This window comes from Ochotona princeps, chromosome 2 (genome assembly GCF_030435755.1).
Source record: "Ochotona princeps isolate mOchPri1 chromosome 2, mOchPri1.hap1, whole genome shotgun sequence".
In the NCBI taxonomy this organism is placed as follows: Eukaryota; Metazoa; Chordata; class Mammalia; order Lagomorpha; family Ochotonidae; genus Ochotona; species Ochotona princeps.
In genome coordinates, this window is record NC_080833.1 from 26220180 (window position 1) to 26233956 (window position 13777).

Sequence of the window (13777 nt, forward strand, 5' to 3'; positions counted from 1 at the left end):
GTTAGGGCTAAGTCTAAATAAAACAGGGCCAGAAGACACTGGGGAGGTTATTAGTAATACTATTTTCAAAACAGAGTGACTACGTAATATAAATGGTATAGGATGGAAAGAAACACCTACATTTTTGCAACTAACTTAAAATTGTTAAATGTATTATACAAAGTTAAATATAGAGTTTTATGATTATGGGAAGGAACATCCCCAAAGCTCCACATCTGATTGATTGGACACTGTTGAGAACCAAGTGGTAATGTGGGTAGATCCTGAGCATAAGATCTTTGCCCTAAAATGCAGTCCTGGCATGGAAGTAGATGAAGCAAGGTTTTCTCTGAGTTGTTCTCTCTGTTTTCTGCCGTACCAGTCATGTAGGATCACAGCTTGGATAATTCTTTTTTTTTTTTTTTTTTTTTTTTAAGATTTATTCAGTTATTTAGTCAGATATACAGAGAGGAGGAGAGACAGAGAGGAAGATCTTCTGTCCGATGATTCACTCCCCAAGTGAGCCGCAACAGCCAGTGCGCGCCGATCCGATGCCGGGAACCTGGAACCTCTTCCGGGTCTCCCACGCGGGTGCAGGGTCCCAAAGCTTTGGGCCGTCCTCCACTGCTTTCCCAGGCCACAAGCAGGGAGCTGGATGGGAAGTGGAGCTGCCGGGATTAGAACCGGCGCCCATATGGGATCCCGGGGCTTTCAAAGCGAGGACTTTAGCCACTAGGCCACACTGCTGGCCCCAGCTTGGATAATTCTTAAAATATTGCCAGGACAACTAATAGAAGTATAGAGTTCTGATTCACTTTCCTTCTTATCCATTCCCCTCCCTCCTCCTGTTCCTTCTGCCCATGTCCCAGTGTCCCTCTCCCTTCCTCTTTCATCATCTCCTCACCCAGTCTTATTAATCTTACTTATTTTCCATGGACTGGAAAAAGGAATTCCAATCTATTTTCATAATCTTGAAAATAGCACTCTTCATTTGTCATATAATACTAATTGATTTTAGTTTTAGTTTTCATCATCAATTGCTAATAGCTTCTTAATGGTTCAATAAAATCATGACTTTAGCTCATGGCTTCTTTTCAAAATCTCCCTTGGCTTTTCTGTGCTTCTTAACTTGATAGTTTTGCTTTCAGCTAACTTTCTAATTCTGCTTTTTACACAGTTCATTTTGGTCTTAATTTCTTTATTCTCCAGTATAAATTACTAAAGTGCTCAAATATGTAAACTTCTGTTCATTTGCTCTTGACTACTTCTTAAAATGCGTTTCTGGGTTTGTAAGTCATTGTCCCCTTGCTTCTGTTACTGGCTTAACATCATCTGGCTTGCTAAGTTCATTTCTTTATTGTAATCTCATTGCATGCTACTATACTATTCTCTGTAGTATTTTTACAATTGCAGATACTTTTACAGGACGTATATTATTTCATTCTTCTAACAACCATATGTGGAAGGACTATTGAAGAGGATGTTAACTGAGTTTGTCAGTCAGGCAACTGAGATTCTAATCAAAAGTACAACCAAGTGTTATTTTATTAATCTACCAATTTTTCTGTAAAAGTTTTTAATTTTTAAAGGTGACTAGAGAAGATTTTAAATTCAGCCAGCAACCTCATTTTTCTGTTTTCCAAGCATTCTGCCAGCCAGTTGATAAATGCTACATTAGAATCACGATGTTTTTGTTTTCTTCTTGCTCATAACAATAGAAAGTTAATCCCCAATCTTAGTTTTAAATTGATCAAGTTGGGAAGCAGGAGGGGCCTTTAGCCAAGTATTTGAGATATCTACATCCCATGTTGGAGTGCCTGGATTTGACTTCCAGTTCTAGCTTCCTGCTGGTACAGGCCCTGGGAGTCAGTGGTCATGAATCAAGTATAAGGTTCCTGCATTACACATGGGAGACTTTGGTTGTGTTCCTGGTCTCTGGCCCTGGCCCAGTCTTGTTAGGGGAGTAAACCAATGAATGGGAGCTTTCTGTCTGCCTGTCTCTGTGTCTCTGTCTTCTTTCTCTACTTCCCTTTCTTTTCTGTAACTGTGCTTCTCAAATCAAAATTTTTAAAAGGTTTATTTTAATTTTTATTGAAAAGGCAGATATACAGAGAGAAGCAGAGATAGAAAGATTTTTTGTCCACTGGTTTACTCCCCAAGTGGCTTCAGTGGCCGGAGCTGAGCTGATCCGAAGCCAGGAGCAGGAACTTCTTTAGGTCTCCTAAGGCTTTAGGACATCCTCTCCTGCTTTCCCAGGCCACAGAAAGGGAGCTGGATAGGAAGTGGGGCAGCTGGAATTAGAACCAGTGCCCGTATGGGATCCTGGTGCGTGCAAGACAAGGACTTTAGCCATTAGGCTGTCGCTCCCGGCCCGCAAATAAAATTTTAGAAATGGAAACTGTATTATCTCATCATTGCAATAGTAATTTGTATAGTTCTGGCAAATAGAATGTAGTAATTCAAATGTTGCAACAATTTAGTCATGTCAAGTTGATTTGTGTATGGAAGCTGTATTCTTTATTTTTAAAATACTGTCCTGGTGCAGAGTATTGCTGAACAGCTCGTCAGACTATTGTTCAAGACGCTTGCGTTACGTATCAGAGTACCAATTTGAGTTCCAGCTCTTTTGCTTCTGATCCAGCTTTCTGCTAATGCATGCGTGGAGACGGGAGATAATGGCCTGGGTCTCTGCCATCCAGGTGGGAGACCTGAATCCTGGCTCATGGCTTCAACTTTCGTTTGTGAACCAGTTGGAGTGAAAGATCTCTCTGTGTTTCTGTCTCTTTCTGTTTCTCTCCCTCTTTCTCTTTGCCTTCCAAGTAAATGAAAATAAAATAATGTCCTAGAATATTGATGTGGTTTCTCCTTTGTGGTAATTGAAGGAAAATTGTTGGTAAAGGATTATTTTTTCTATTTTGATAACTTTATTTTTATGCTTCTGAAAGCTTTGGTCAACTAAATATTCACTGCAAAAAGTCATTAATTATTTGCTGGTCATTAATTTATTTGTCAAAATATTTGTAAAAATTAGTTATGAAGTTGTTGTAAAAGAAAAGCACACCTGATTCTGCTTTGAAGGCATTAAGAGATGTGCAGAAATTATATTTCAGATATACTTATTTCACTATCTATATAGGCAGTGTAAACTTGAAACTTAAAGCGATATGTCAGGTTCTTGGCATAGCTTGACAGATAAGACAAAGAGTTAGTGGGATCATTAATGTATGCCAATGAGTATTATTTTGGAGTTTTCTGAGTTTAAAAAATTTCATTGTAAATTTGTTTTAATATGCTATTTAACATAGGCATGATAATTATGTTAGAACAACTTTGGAGATTATCTGTAGCTACTTTATTAGATGCCAAAAGACATCTCACATAACTCACCGCACGTTTTTTAGATATTCTTGGTCATAGAACAGTGGCAATCATTGAATTTGAAAGTAAAATGATGTAAACTTTAACTCTTGTTGGATTTTTACCCCATACCTGTTGAAGGAATTAGAAGAAAAATAATGGAAAAGGGGAGATAAAATTATCATCATTTGCTGGTAAGGATCTTTATTAGAGAATTAATAGAATTCATGAGCATTTAGTGAACTACTTAGTTGAATTACATGAAACAGCAGTATTTCTGTGAGTGACGCTTATATTTATGTTTTATAATGACAAAGATACTTTGTTCTCAACAGCATCTAAAAAGTGCTTGTGAGATAAAAGATAACTAATGAATATGCAGTTAAATGAATGGAGAGGTTACTTATACATTTTTTAAATTAAGAAATACGCTGTCATTTAGTCCTATTTAACATAGTTTTGGTATAATTTGGATGAGGCTATGAATGATAAGTTTGTGACATTTTAAAGAGCAATAGACATGTACATGCACAAATGTATTACATATACCTATTTCAGAAAAGGGTTGAGGGTGACAGATCCTGTGAAATTGTCTCACATCACACAATATCATGAGGATAATACATAATTCTCAGATGGAGAATGCTGCAGAATAGTTAACCCCAAAATAGGTGTTTAAAATGATTTGTCGTAGTAATTGGTAGAAGATAGAAATAATTTAGAGAATGAAAAAAACTTTATACCCTAAAGTGAATATATCCCAAATAGATCAAAACAAGTGTTGACAAGTTATCAATGTCTGGCTAAACCGAATCGCCTCCTTTTTTGTTTTGTCTTTATTCTTATTTTTCCTTCCAGTGTTTCATAAAATTTTATTGGAACATTGTCTCGTTCATTTACATTTGATGTATGGGGGCTTTTGCTCTACCAGGGGAGAGTTGAATACTTGCAAGGAGACCATATGGCCTGCAAAGTCGAAAAATTTACTATCTGGCCCTTTGCAGATAAAAGTTTGCTGACCCCTGGATTAAAGGACTGTGTAATAAACAGTGAAACTGCTTTCTTATAATTTTATTATGGAAGTAGAACTTTGTAAGAGATAGAAGAAATCACAAAGGTAAAGACTCAGATTTTTGACATAAAATTGGAAACTTCAGTACATAGAACTTTTAACTCAGTACATATCGAGGAAATGTTGCTAACAAAATGCTACAGAGTTACTATTACTCAATGATGAACTTTTGTAAATGACTTTTTAGAAGGTTTAACTAGAAGCAAAATAGGAGGATTTAATTGGCTTAACTGCTGGAGTAAACACAGCTAGTTCAGTTAGGGAAAACAGTCATTAGATACTGAAAACCTGTATTCTGTGTGTTTTTACCTGATAAATACACTTTAAAAGTCATTTCCTGAAGGAGTGACCTTGAATATGATAGTATGAGTATTCACAAAGATATCCATTATGGTATCAATTGGTGGTGCTGAATGTGTGGAAATGTTTAATAAACCAATGTTGGACTGTTATTGTATAATGTCAGTGCCATCTAAAGCCATTTTAGAGTCTGATGCAAAAGGGAAGTGCCAGAAATACTAATCCTGTCCTTATTTAAAGTTGTAACATTTGTTTATCAATTTTTGCACAAATTTTGATTTAGAAAAGTACTGTTTTAAAATACTTTTTTTTTTGGAACCCTTACTTGAGTGTCTGGGGAAACTCAAATGCCATACTTACCTCATCCCAATCACATTCCTCATGTAATCTGGTATGTCTGTTGGAAATACTGGTATTTCCCAAAGTTGTAATGTATTCACAAACCCTTCACTATAAGAAAGGAGTTATGTTTGATATGCTTCAGAATTCCAAGAATAAAGGGTCTTGAAGGGCTTTTCAAGTTTCAATGTAATAAACACTTGGTTAAAATAAAAGTTACAGGTGTCATGTACTGGTTTCACAGTGTAACTGTATAATTGTAAAAACAAACATTAGAAATTTGTAGAATTCAGCTATATGATGGTTTTTCAGAACTTAAAATGTGTTAACATGCATTTGGAAATCATTGAAATGTGCATAATGTGGAAAACCACCTTATAGAATATTCAGACCACCACAACCTTCGGGTTCTTGACCATGATTTTACAAACACTGTTTTCTAGCCATTATAAATTCTTTTACAATAATTTGTGTTAAACCTTTGAACAGAGGATGAAAAGACTGGAAAGAAATATATCAAGAAAATAACAGTGGTTATTTGGGGGTGATAGAAATGTGACTCGATATTTTCTTATTTGGACTTACCTGAATTTTTTTTAGTGATTGTGTATTACTTTTATAATAGAGAATAATTTGAAATACTATACTGAATTTTCCAGAATAATTTATGCAGACCTAATATTTCCGTAGGCTGATTTGATAGTAATGTTCATCTTTTGAATCTTACTCTTCTAGCATATATAGACATAGCCTTATAGCTGTGTCAGTTTACGCACTATCTTGTATTTTTATTATTTCTTCCTTTAATGTTATTAACATTTTCTACCTCTATACAGAAATAGTAATATGTCTCAAATATCTGGAGTTGTTAGGTGTTCTTTTCTATGTGCACTTATTTATTTATTTTCTCTTTTGAAGGAGTATAGTCATGGGCAACAACCAAAAACTCAGGAGGGAGAACTGAAGATTAGTGCTGTTTTTTCAGTCAGTGGCAGTACTCTTGGTAAGAAATAGGACTGAATAAATGAATTGTGTTTATTCTGATCAACATTATAAAGCAAGTTTCTTCTTAATAGGCCCGGTCTCTCTGTCCATCTAGCATGCCCTTAAAATTGCATATTGTGTCATTACTGTTGGGTTTCAGGACTAGAAAATTGTATGTATGTAAAATTAATAGTGAAAAGTAAAACCTTTTATTATTTTTTTATAGCTCCCCAGTTGACTACTGGCTTTCAGCCTTCACTGGCATCATCTGGCATGAATAAAATGCTTCCCTCAGTTCCAGCCACAGCTGTTCGAGTTTCCTGTTCTGGTTGTAAGAAAACCCTCCAGAAGGGGCAGACTGCGTACCAGAGGAAGGGGTCCACTCAGCTCTTCTGCTCCACACTGTGTCTCACTGGATACACAGTTCCACCTGCCCGTCCACCACCTCCTCTCACCAAGAAAACTTGCTCAAGTTGTTCAAAGTATAGCAGAATTCTAAATTATCTTGTTTCTTTTAACAAGCCTGTGTGACATGTTTAATTCAGTGTTTTTGTGATTTTTTTTTTTAGTGCCAGCATATTGCTGCTGCTTTAAAGCTTTCTGGGTTCTAGGTGTTTACCTTATATTTTATTTTAAATAATCTTCCTTTTATACATTAATTGTGCTTGAAATTAATGTCTTTGTTAATTGAGCTGCTTTATATTAAGTACATGCCTAGGAATATCATGTCACCATGTTACTTTATCTTGTAATTTGCAGGCACTAGATAATTAAAACCAACAGTTTAATTTAAGATTTACATTTTCTGTTACATGAATGTAGTTGAACATTTTTCTTAACGTTAAATGTTCTCCAGTGTGTTTAAGTTTTCAATATCTTTGAAAAGCCTCAGGGTTCATTGCAGAGTTTATGAATAAAAAGGGAGAATGACCTTAGTAATTCTGATATACTCGATGACTATGAACTAATTTTGACTAACTTCTCCATATTTTGCTTATTTACTAATTAGAGAAAGAGAGAGAGAAAGAAGTATTTCTTTTTATCTGCCGATTCATTCCTGAAATGCCCACAGTGACTAGTACTACGCCTGGCTAAAGCCAGGAGTCCAGAACTCCATTTGGATTCCTATTTAGGCAGTAGGGACCCAAGTACTTAGGCCTTTATCTGCTGCCTCCTAGGGTGCTCCACGGCAGGAAGATGGATCAGAGTGGAAGCGGAGTGTTGGTGCAATATTCTAACACCATATAGATGTCAGTTCGTGTCCCAGCTGTTCCACTTCTGATCCCTCTCCCTGCTAATGACCTAGGAAAGCAGCAGAGGATAGCTTAAGTACTTTGGCCCCTGTTCCTACATGGGAGACAGAAGAAGCTTCTGAGTTGGGTCTGGCCCATCCTAGGCTATTGAGGCCATTTGATGAAAGATAGTTGTCAATCTCTCCCTCCCCCTCAACTCTTCACTTACCTATAACTCTGCCTTTCAAGCAAATAAATTGAAAAAAAATCTCTTTTTTTTCTTTTTAACAAAAATTAGTAGAGGCAGGCCTGAAGCCCAGGCACTTTGTTGTGAGAGGCCATTACCAAAGTTGTGACTTACTTTTTATTCCGTAACATTCTAAGGTGATTTAAACCAGTAAGTAAAAAAACCATAATGCTCTTATTCTTAATCATGTTGTATTCTCTGTTATCAAACTGCTCAAATCATGACTTATTACTTTATATAAATAATGTTTATAGTTCCTCACATGATTACTACCCTTTCCGTGTCTTAAAAAGGGGAAAATATACTCTCTTCTGTGGTCAAAGTTACAGGAACATCTCTTTGTATTTTATAAACAAAGGCTGAATTTTTAAAACATGATTGATTGATTTGAAGTGCGTAGTGAGAGAAACAAGGATACACACAGATATCTTTCAACTGCTGGTTCCTTCCACAAATGTCGGCAACAACCAGAGCTGGATCTAGTGGAAGCCAGTAGCCAGAAACACTGTCTGGTTTTCCCAACAGGAATGGGAGGGCCCCAAGTACTTGGACCATCATTTGTTGCGTTCCCAAGTTTGTTAAGATGGAGTTGGGTTAGAAACGGAGAAATGGACCTGGCATTATATCTTTTTTTTTTTTTTTTTTTTAAGATTTATGTATTTTTATTGGAAAGTCAGAGAAGGAGCAAGAGAGGAAGATCTTCTGTCCATTGATTCATCCCCCAAGTGGCCACAGTGGTTGGAACTCAGTGATCTGAAGCCAGGAGCCAGGAGTTTCTTCCAGGCCTTCCTTGTGGGTGAAGAGTCCCTAGACTTTGGGCTGTCGGGATACGAACCAGCGCCCATATGGGATCCCAGTGCGTGTAAGGCTAGGACTTTAGCCACTAGGCTACTGCTCTGGTCCCCTGGCCTAATATCTTGATTGACTAATCCTCATCTTTCAGGAACTGGGATCTAATATGGGAGCCGGCTCGTGTCCCAGCTGCTCCACATACCAACCAGCTCTTTGCTTGCCTAGAGAAGCAGAAGAGGATGGCCCAAAGCCTTGGAACCCTGCACCTTTGTGGGAGGCCCAGAAGAGACTGCTCCTTGCTTTAGGTCAGCTCAGCTCTGGTCATTGTGGCCATTTGGGGAGTGAATCAGTGGATCTCTGCCTCTCCTTCTTTGTGTAAATCTGCCTTTCTAATAAAAATAAATAAATCTTAAAAAAAAAAAGCAGAAACGTGAGGACATGAGGTAGTATTTTAATGTGGGATGCTGGTGTTCCAAGTGGCAGCTTACCCCACTGAGCCATGATGTGCAGCCCCTAAGTTTTGATTGTATTTGAGAGAGTACATTAGTTTAAATATGTATCATAATGCATGTATCCCTGTGTAGGTGAAGCTGTTGGGAGGAAGTTTTTCCTGTGACATTAATTCTGTTTAGAAAACAAAGAGCTTTGCAGTTTTTTGGATGTTTGCATTGTCTTTTAAATTTGTACACATTGAGCTTCTGTAATCTGAAATCCACTGAAGCTCAGAACTGAGTGTTATATAAGCACTTGAAAATTTTCAGATTTCTATGCATTTTACCTTTCCAGATTAATAATGCTCAATGTCAATTCCATATAAGTGTAGCATGCCAAAATCTGAAGAAAACTCCTAAATCTGAGACATATCAGGTCCCAGGCTATTGATAAGGAATATTCCACTTGTAATAGTTCTTTGAAAAGCTTTAATAATACTAGCTTTTAGTCTCTTGGTAGTGTATTCAATGGTCACATGTAGCTAAAAATAATTTTCCAAGTGTTGATTATAAAGTAGGTTTTAAGTGGCAGGTGTTTAGCCTGGGAGTGAAGACACCAGTTGAAGTATCAGGTTTGTCCGTCTAGCTGCAGCTCGTGACTTCACCTTCGCGCTAATGCAGAACCTGTGAGGCAACCGTGATGGCTCAAGTTAATTGAGTTCTTGGCTCTCAATTTTTACCTAGCCAGTCTTGTTCCTCGTTGGCATTTGGGCAGTAAATGAATAAATAGGAGCCTTTTTTCTGTCTATTGATCTCAAACAATTTAGCCTCTCAAATAATTTTTCAAAAGTAGATTAGGAAATACTAGTTTTTATTTAAAAAGTAAACTTATATTTAGTAGTAAGATTGATGTTTTGTGACTTGTAATTTGAGAAATAATGGTATAGTAGTTAATTTAAGAGAAGCCTTTGGGCCCGGAATGATAGCGTAGTGGCTAGTGTTTGCACACACCGGGATCCCATACAAGCGCTGTTTCATGTATGGCTGCTCCACCTCTCATCCAACTCCTTGCTAGTGGGCTGGGAAGACCCAAAGCCTTGGGACCCTATACCTATGTGAGATACCCCAAAGATGCTCCTTGCTTATGGTTTTGAATTGGCTCGGCTCAACTCAGCTCTGGCTATTGTGGCTACTTGGGAAGTAAACCAGAGGACGAATGATCTTTTTCTTTAAGTCTCCTTTGTGTAATTCTGACTTTCTAATAAAAAAAAAATAAATCTTGAAAAGTAGAGAGAAAGACAAGAAATTTTTGGAAAATGTGTATTATGAAATAAACCGTGTTTGAATTTTAAATTTTATGTTTTTTAAAGATTTATTTGTTTTTTTATTTGAAAGTCAGATTTATAGAGAGAGAGAGACAGAGAGAAAAATCATTTCTGCGGGTCTCTCACCTGTGGGTGTGGGGTTCCAAGCCCTTGGGCCATCCTCCACTGCTTTCCTAGGCCAGCAGCAGACCACCAGCAAGGAGCTGGATGGGACACGAACTAGCACCTCCGTGGGATATCGGCACATGCAAGACTTCAGCCACTAGGCTATTGTGCTGGGCCCCAAACTTTGTTTTCTACTTGAGGTTTATTTATCTTTCAAGGTAGTGTGGCATAGAGATTTTACATGGTTAACTTCCCAAACACATGTAATAGCCTCAATTGAGCGAGGGTGAAGCCAGGAGCCTAGATCTCCATTCGGATACCCTGATTGTGCGTGGCAAGGCTCCAAGTACTTAGGCCATCTTCTACTGCTTTTCCAGGCACCTTACCAGGAAATTGGATTGGAAGCCCACTAACTGAACTCTAGCTGGTACGCAGATACAGAATCCAGAAATCCTTAGTGGCAGCTTTACCTTGTTGCACTGTAGCACCTGCTCTTCAAGAAAGTTTTTCCACCAGAATAAGCTGTTTTTAATTCAATTTTTCCACAAACTTTTTTGAAGTACTCTTATGTGTTTGAGAATTGCTGAGTGAATATTAAGTGTTCTTACCCCAAAATGGTCATTTGAGATAACTCATGTGTTGGTTAGCCAAATTTGCTCATACAGTAGCATCTGTATACCTCCAAATGCCATGTTGAATGTGGTAAATATATACAGTTTTATGTCAGTGTTTTTGAAAAGGCCCTGATGGTGAGACCTTTGTTGTACGTACCACTGTGTACTGAGTGTAATAGATAGCTTAGTAAACATTTGTTAGATGAAGGAATTAATGACCCTGAATTTAAAAAGCTCTTTTTTATTGTCACTGCTTTTGCAATAACTGTTAACTGTTTTATGCAAGTTCAGTTTAAAACAGAATAGGCTGCTGGATTTTATATTGTTTGGATTTTAACAACTGCTGTTGAAAAATGAGTATTTAGGTGTATGTTATGTCTGAAATCTATTTTCCAGCCTACTCACTGGGATTCTAAGATTTAAGTTGGCTAGAAAGGTTTTTTTTAGTTTTTGCTCCTTGTTTCTTATTTGACCATGTGAAATAATTTCATATAATTGCATTTTATTTCTTTATCTAATTACTACTTTAGTAATCAGTAATTCTGTAAAAACTTTATCAGTTATTTTCAAATAGGCCAAAGAAAACACAGCATGTGCTTCAAACTATGTGTTTTCTTTATATTTTTAAAATTCTTGTCCATATATGTCTTATCTCTGGCATCTGGACTCTTGCTTTGATGTATCTGGAGATAGACTTCTTTTTTAACCTATTTGTAATTTTGAAAAATATCTTAACATTTTAATTGTTGTTTTTTAAAAGATTATTTTTATTGGAAAGTCAGATTTACAGAGTGAAGGAGATACAGAGAGAAAAATCCATCTGCTGGTTACTCCCCAAGTGGCTGCAATGACTGGAGCTGAACTTGGTCTGAAGCCAGGAACCAGGAGCTTCTTCCTGGTCTCCCATGCAGGAGCAGGGTCCCAAGGCTTTGGGCTGTCCTTGATTGCTTTCCCAGGCCACAAACAAGGAGCTGCAAGGGAAGTGGAACAGCCAGGATGCAAAAGAGCACTCATACAGGATACAAAAGAGCCAGAACTTAACACGTGGGGCCCCGTTTTTGGTTTTTTTTTTTTCCTAGATTACGTTTTCTCATGAGAGTATTTCAAAAAAAAGCCACAGGAAATCGTAGTACGGAGAAGCTACACGTGGAATTCAAAGGTGGTGTTTTTTTTGTTTTTTTTTTTTTGTTTTTTGCACCAAAATAAGCCCGTTTTATTTGTTTCTTTATTTGAAGAGCTGGAGAGCGTGTCATTTCCCATCTCCTGGTTGAGTCCCCAGACGGCTGCCACACCCATGGAGCACTGGGCAAGGCTGATGCCGGAACTGGGAAGACATTTCTCCCTGTGCGTGGAAAGTGCTGATATATTTGAGCCCTCACCTTTAGCCTTCCTGGATTTGCATTAGCAGGAAGATGGGATGGCAAGCGGAACCTGTGCTTTGTTTCTGTATGGGCCGTGGTTGTCCCAAGAGGTGGTTTCTTTATTAACTGATGTGCTATTTATCCACCGTTAAACTCTCTTTAATTCCTTTCTTCTTTTTGAACCTTGAAGTGCCATGGCATTGATATCATCCACGCTCATGAAATTTTCCACTTTTTACCCGATATTCTATTACTTTTGAACCTCTTCATTCACTTTTTTTTAATCTGCATCCAGTCTCCCTTTCGCTACTGTGTCTGCTTTCTCCGCTTTTTCTTCTATATACTCTTCTCATAATTATTTTGCTTCCTGAACTCTTCTTTCATCTTTGCTTCTAACTCCCTCCCTCTTGATTGTAAAAATACTGAGTTAAATGTACCTTCAATATAATGATGTTAATTTCAGAGAAAACATTTCCGCAGTATCACAGAGTTGATTATTTTTCACATATCGGTTGTTTCCCTGAGTAGTCTGTGTGATCAAGATTTAATTTAAATCATTTCCCAAAGGAAGGATTTCAGTTTAATTTGAGTGGGCAGAAATATAAAGGATTTTCTACTTTTTTTATAGACCAGTATTAATACAGTAGCAGCACGTAGGTTCAAAGAAATTATTAGCTGACCAGGGCTCAATAGCTTTTTTCTTCTGTTTTGTTAGTTATTTCTTTTGGACTTTAGAAATTACCCTACATTCTGTATGTATTTGAGCTAATCACTTAACTTTTAGGTTTTCTTAAAATGTGTTTTGAATCTTACATAAAAGTAATTTTGAGAATAATTTTGCTAATATTAGGGAAATCCAATTATTGATATGATGACATTTGAAGCAGTAGTTGGTTCTAGATTATTTTATTCTGAATTTTTGCTATCTAGAATGAGATTGCTTCTCATTTTAGCAAAAGATATTATTTTTGCTATAGTAAGGTGGATCTGACTGGACTCTAAGAATGCTGAGATCCCTGATAAATACCTTTTATGGTTTGTTATTGCCATTGCTCCTGCTGCCCCCAACCACCTTCTCCCGAACTTCCTAGAAAACTCATATTCAAAGACCTAGCCAAAATACCATTTTCTTTTGGATTTTTGTTTTCATGTTTCGTATTGTTTAAAATAATTGTTTCTTCGTTCATGTTTCTGTAGTATACAGTATATATCTCTTAAAATTTACCTGTATTCTAAAGTTTTAAGAATGCTTCTTTGACAGTATTTTATGAATTGTCTATTTTTACAATAACTGAATGCCTTGAATGCATGCATGGATTATATCTTGCAGGGTTTAGCTAGTGTCTGGCTCAGTGTAACTGTTCAGTAAATACTCTATGAAATACATTAAAATTTAATCTTAAAAAGTGCTATAAAAGACAAAAGTAAATGCAGCAAGCAAAGTAGTCTAGAACTACTAAGTGTGGAAGACAACAAGGTATGGAGTTGCACATTATAGTGTAGTTTCAATATGATGTTTTTCTAATAATGATTTCTGATGTTTCCTGTTAATTTTTTTGAAGCACATATTTTTTGTGATTGTTTCATAAACATTTTATTAGCATAATTTGATTAACTTGCTCAAATGAATGTAACACAG

The 13777-nt window shown here is 36.8% G+C and overlaps 1 protein-coding gene across 7 annotated transcripts in view; it reads left to right on the forward strand.

Moving 5' to 3' along the window:
* The window catches only part of ZMYM4 (zinc finger MYM-type containing 4), a 142458-nt gene that overhangs the window by 63664 nt on the left and 65017 nt on the right, over nt 1-13777 (forward strand). For all 7 annotated transcript variants that reach the window (XM_036494471.2, XM_058678708.1, XM_058678712.1 and 4 more), the window contains 2 exons: nt 5966-6050; nt 6258-6513. In XM_036494471.2, coding sequence (XP_036350364.2) covers nt 5966-6050; nt 6258-6513 — 341 coding nt within the window. The remainder of the gene's footprint in view (nt 1-5965; nt 6051-6257; nt 6514-13777) is intronic.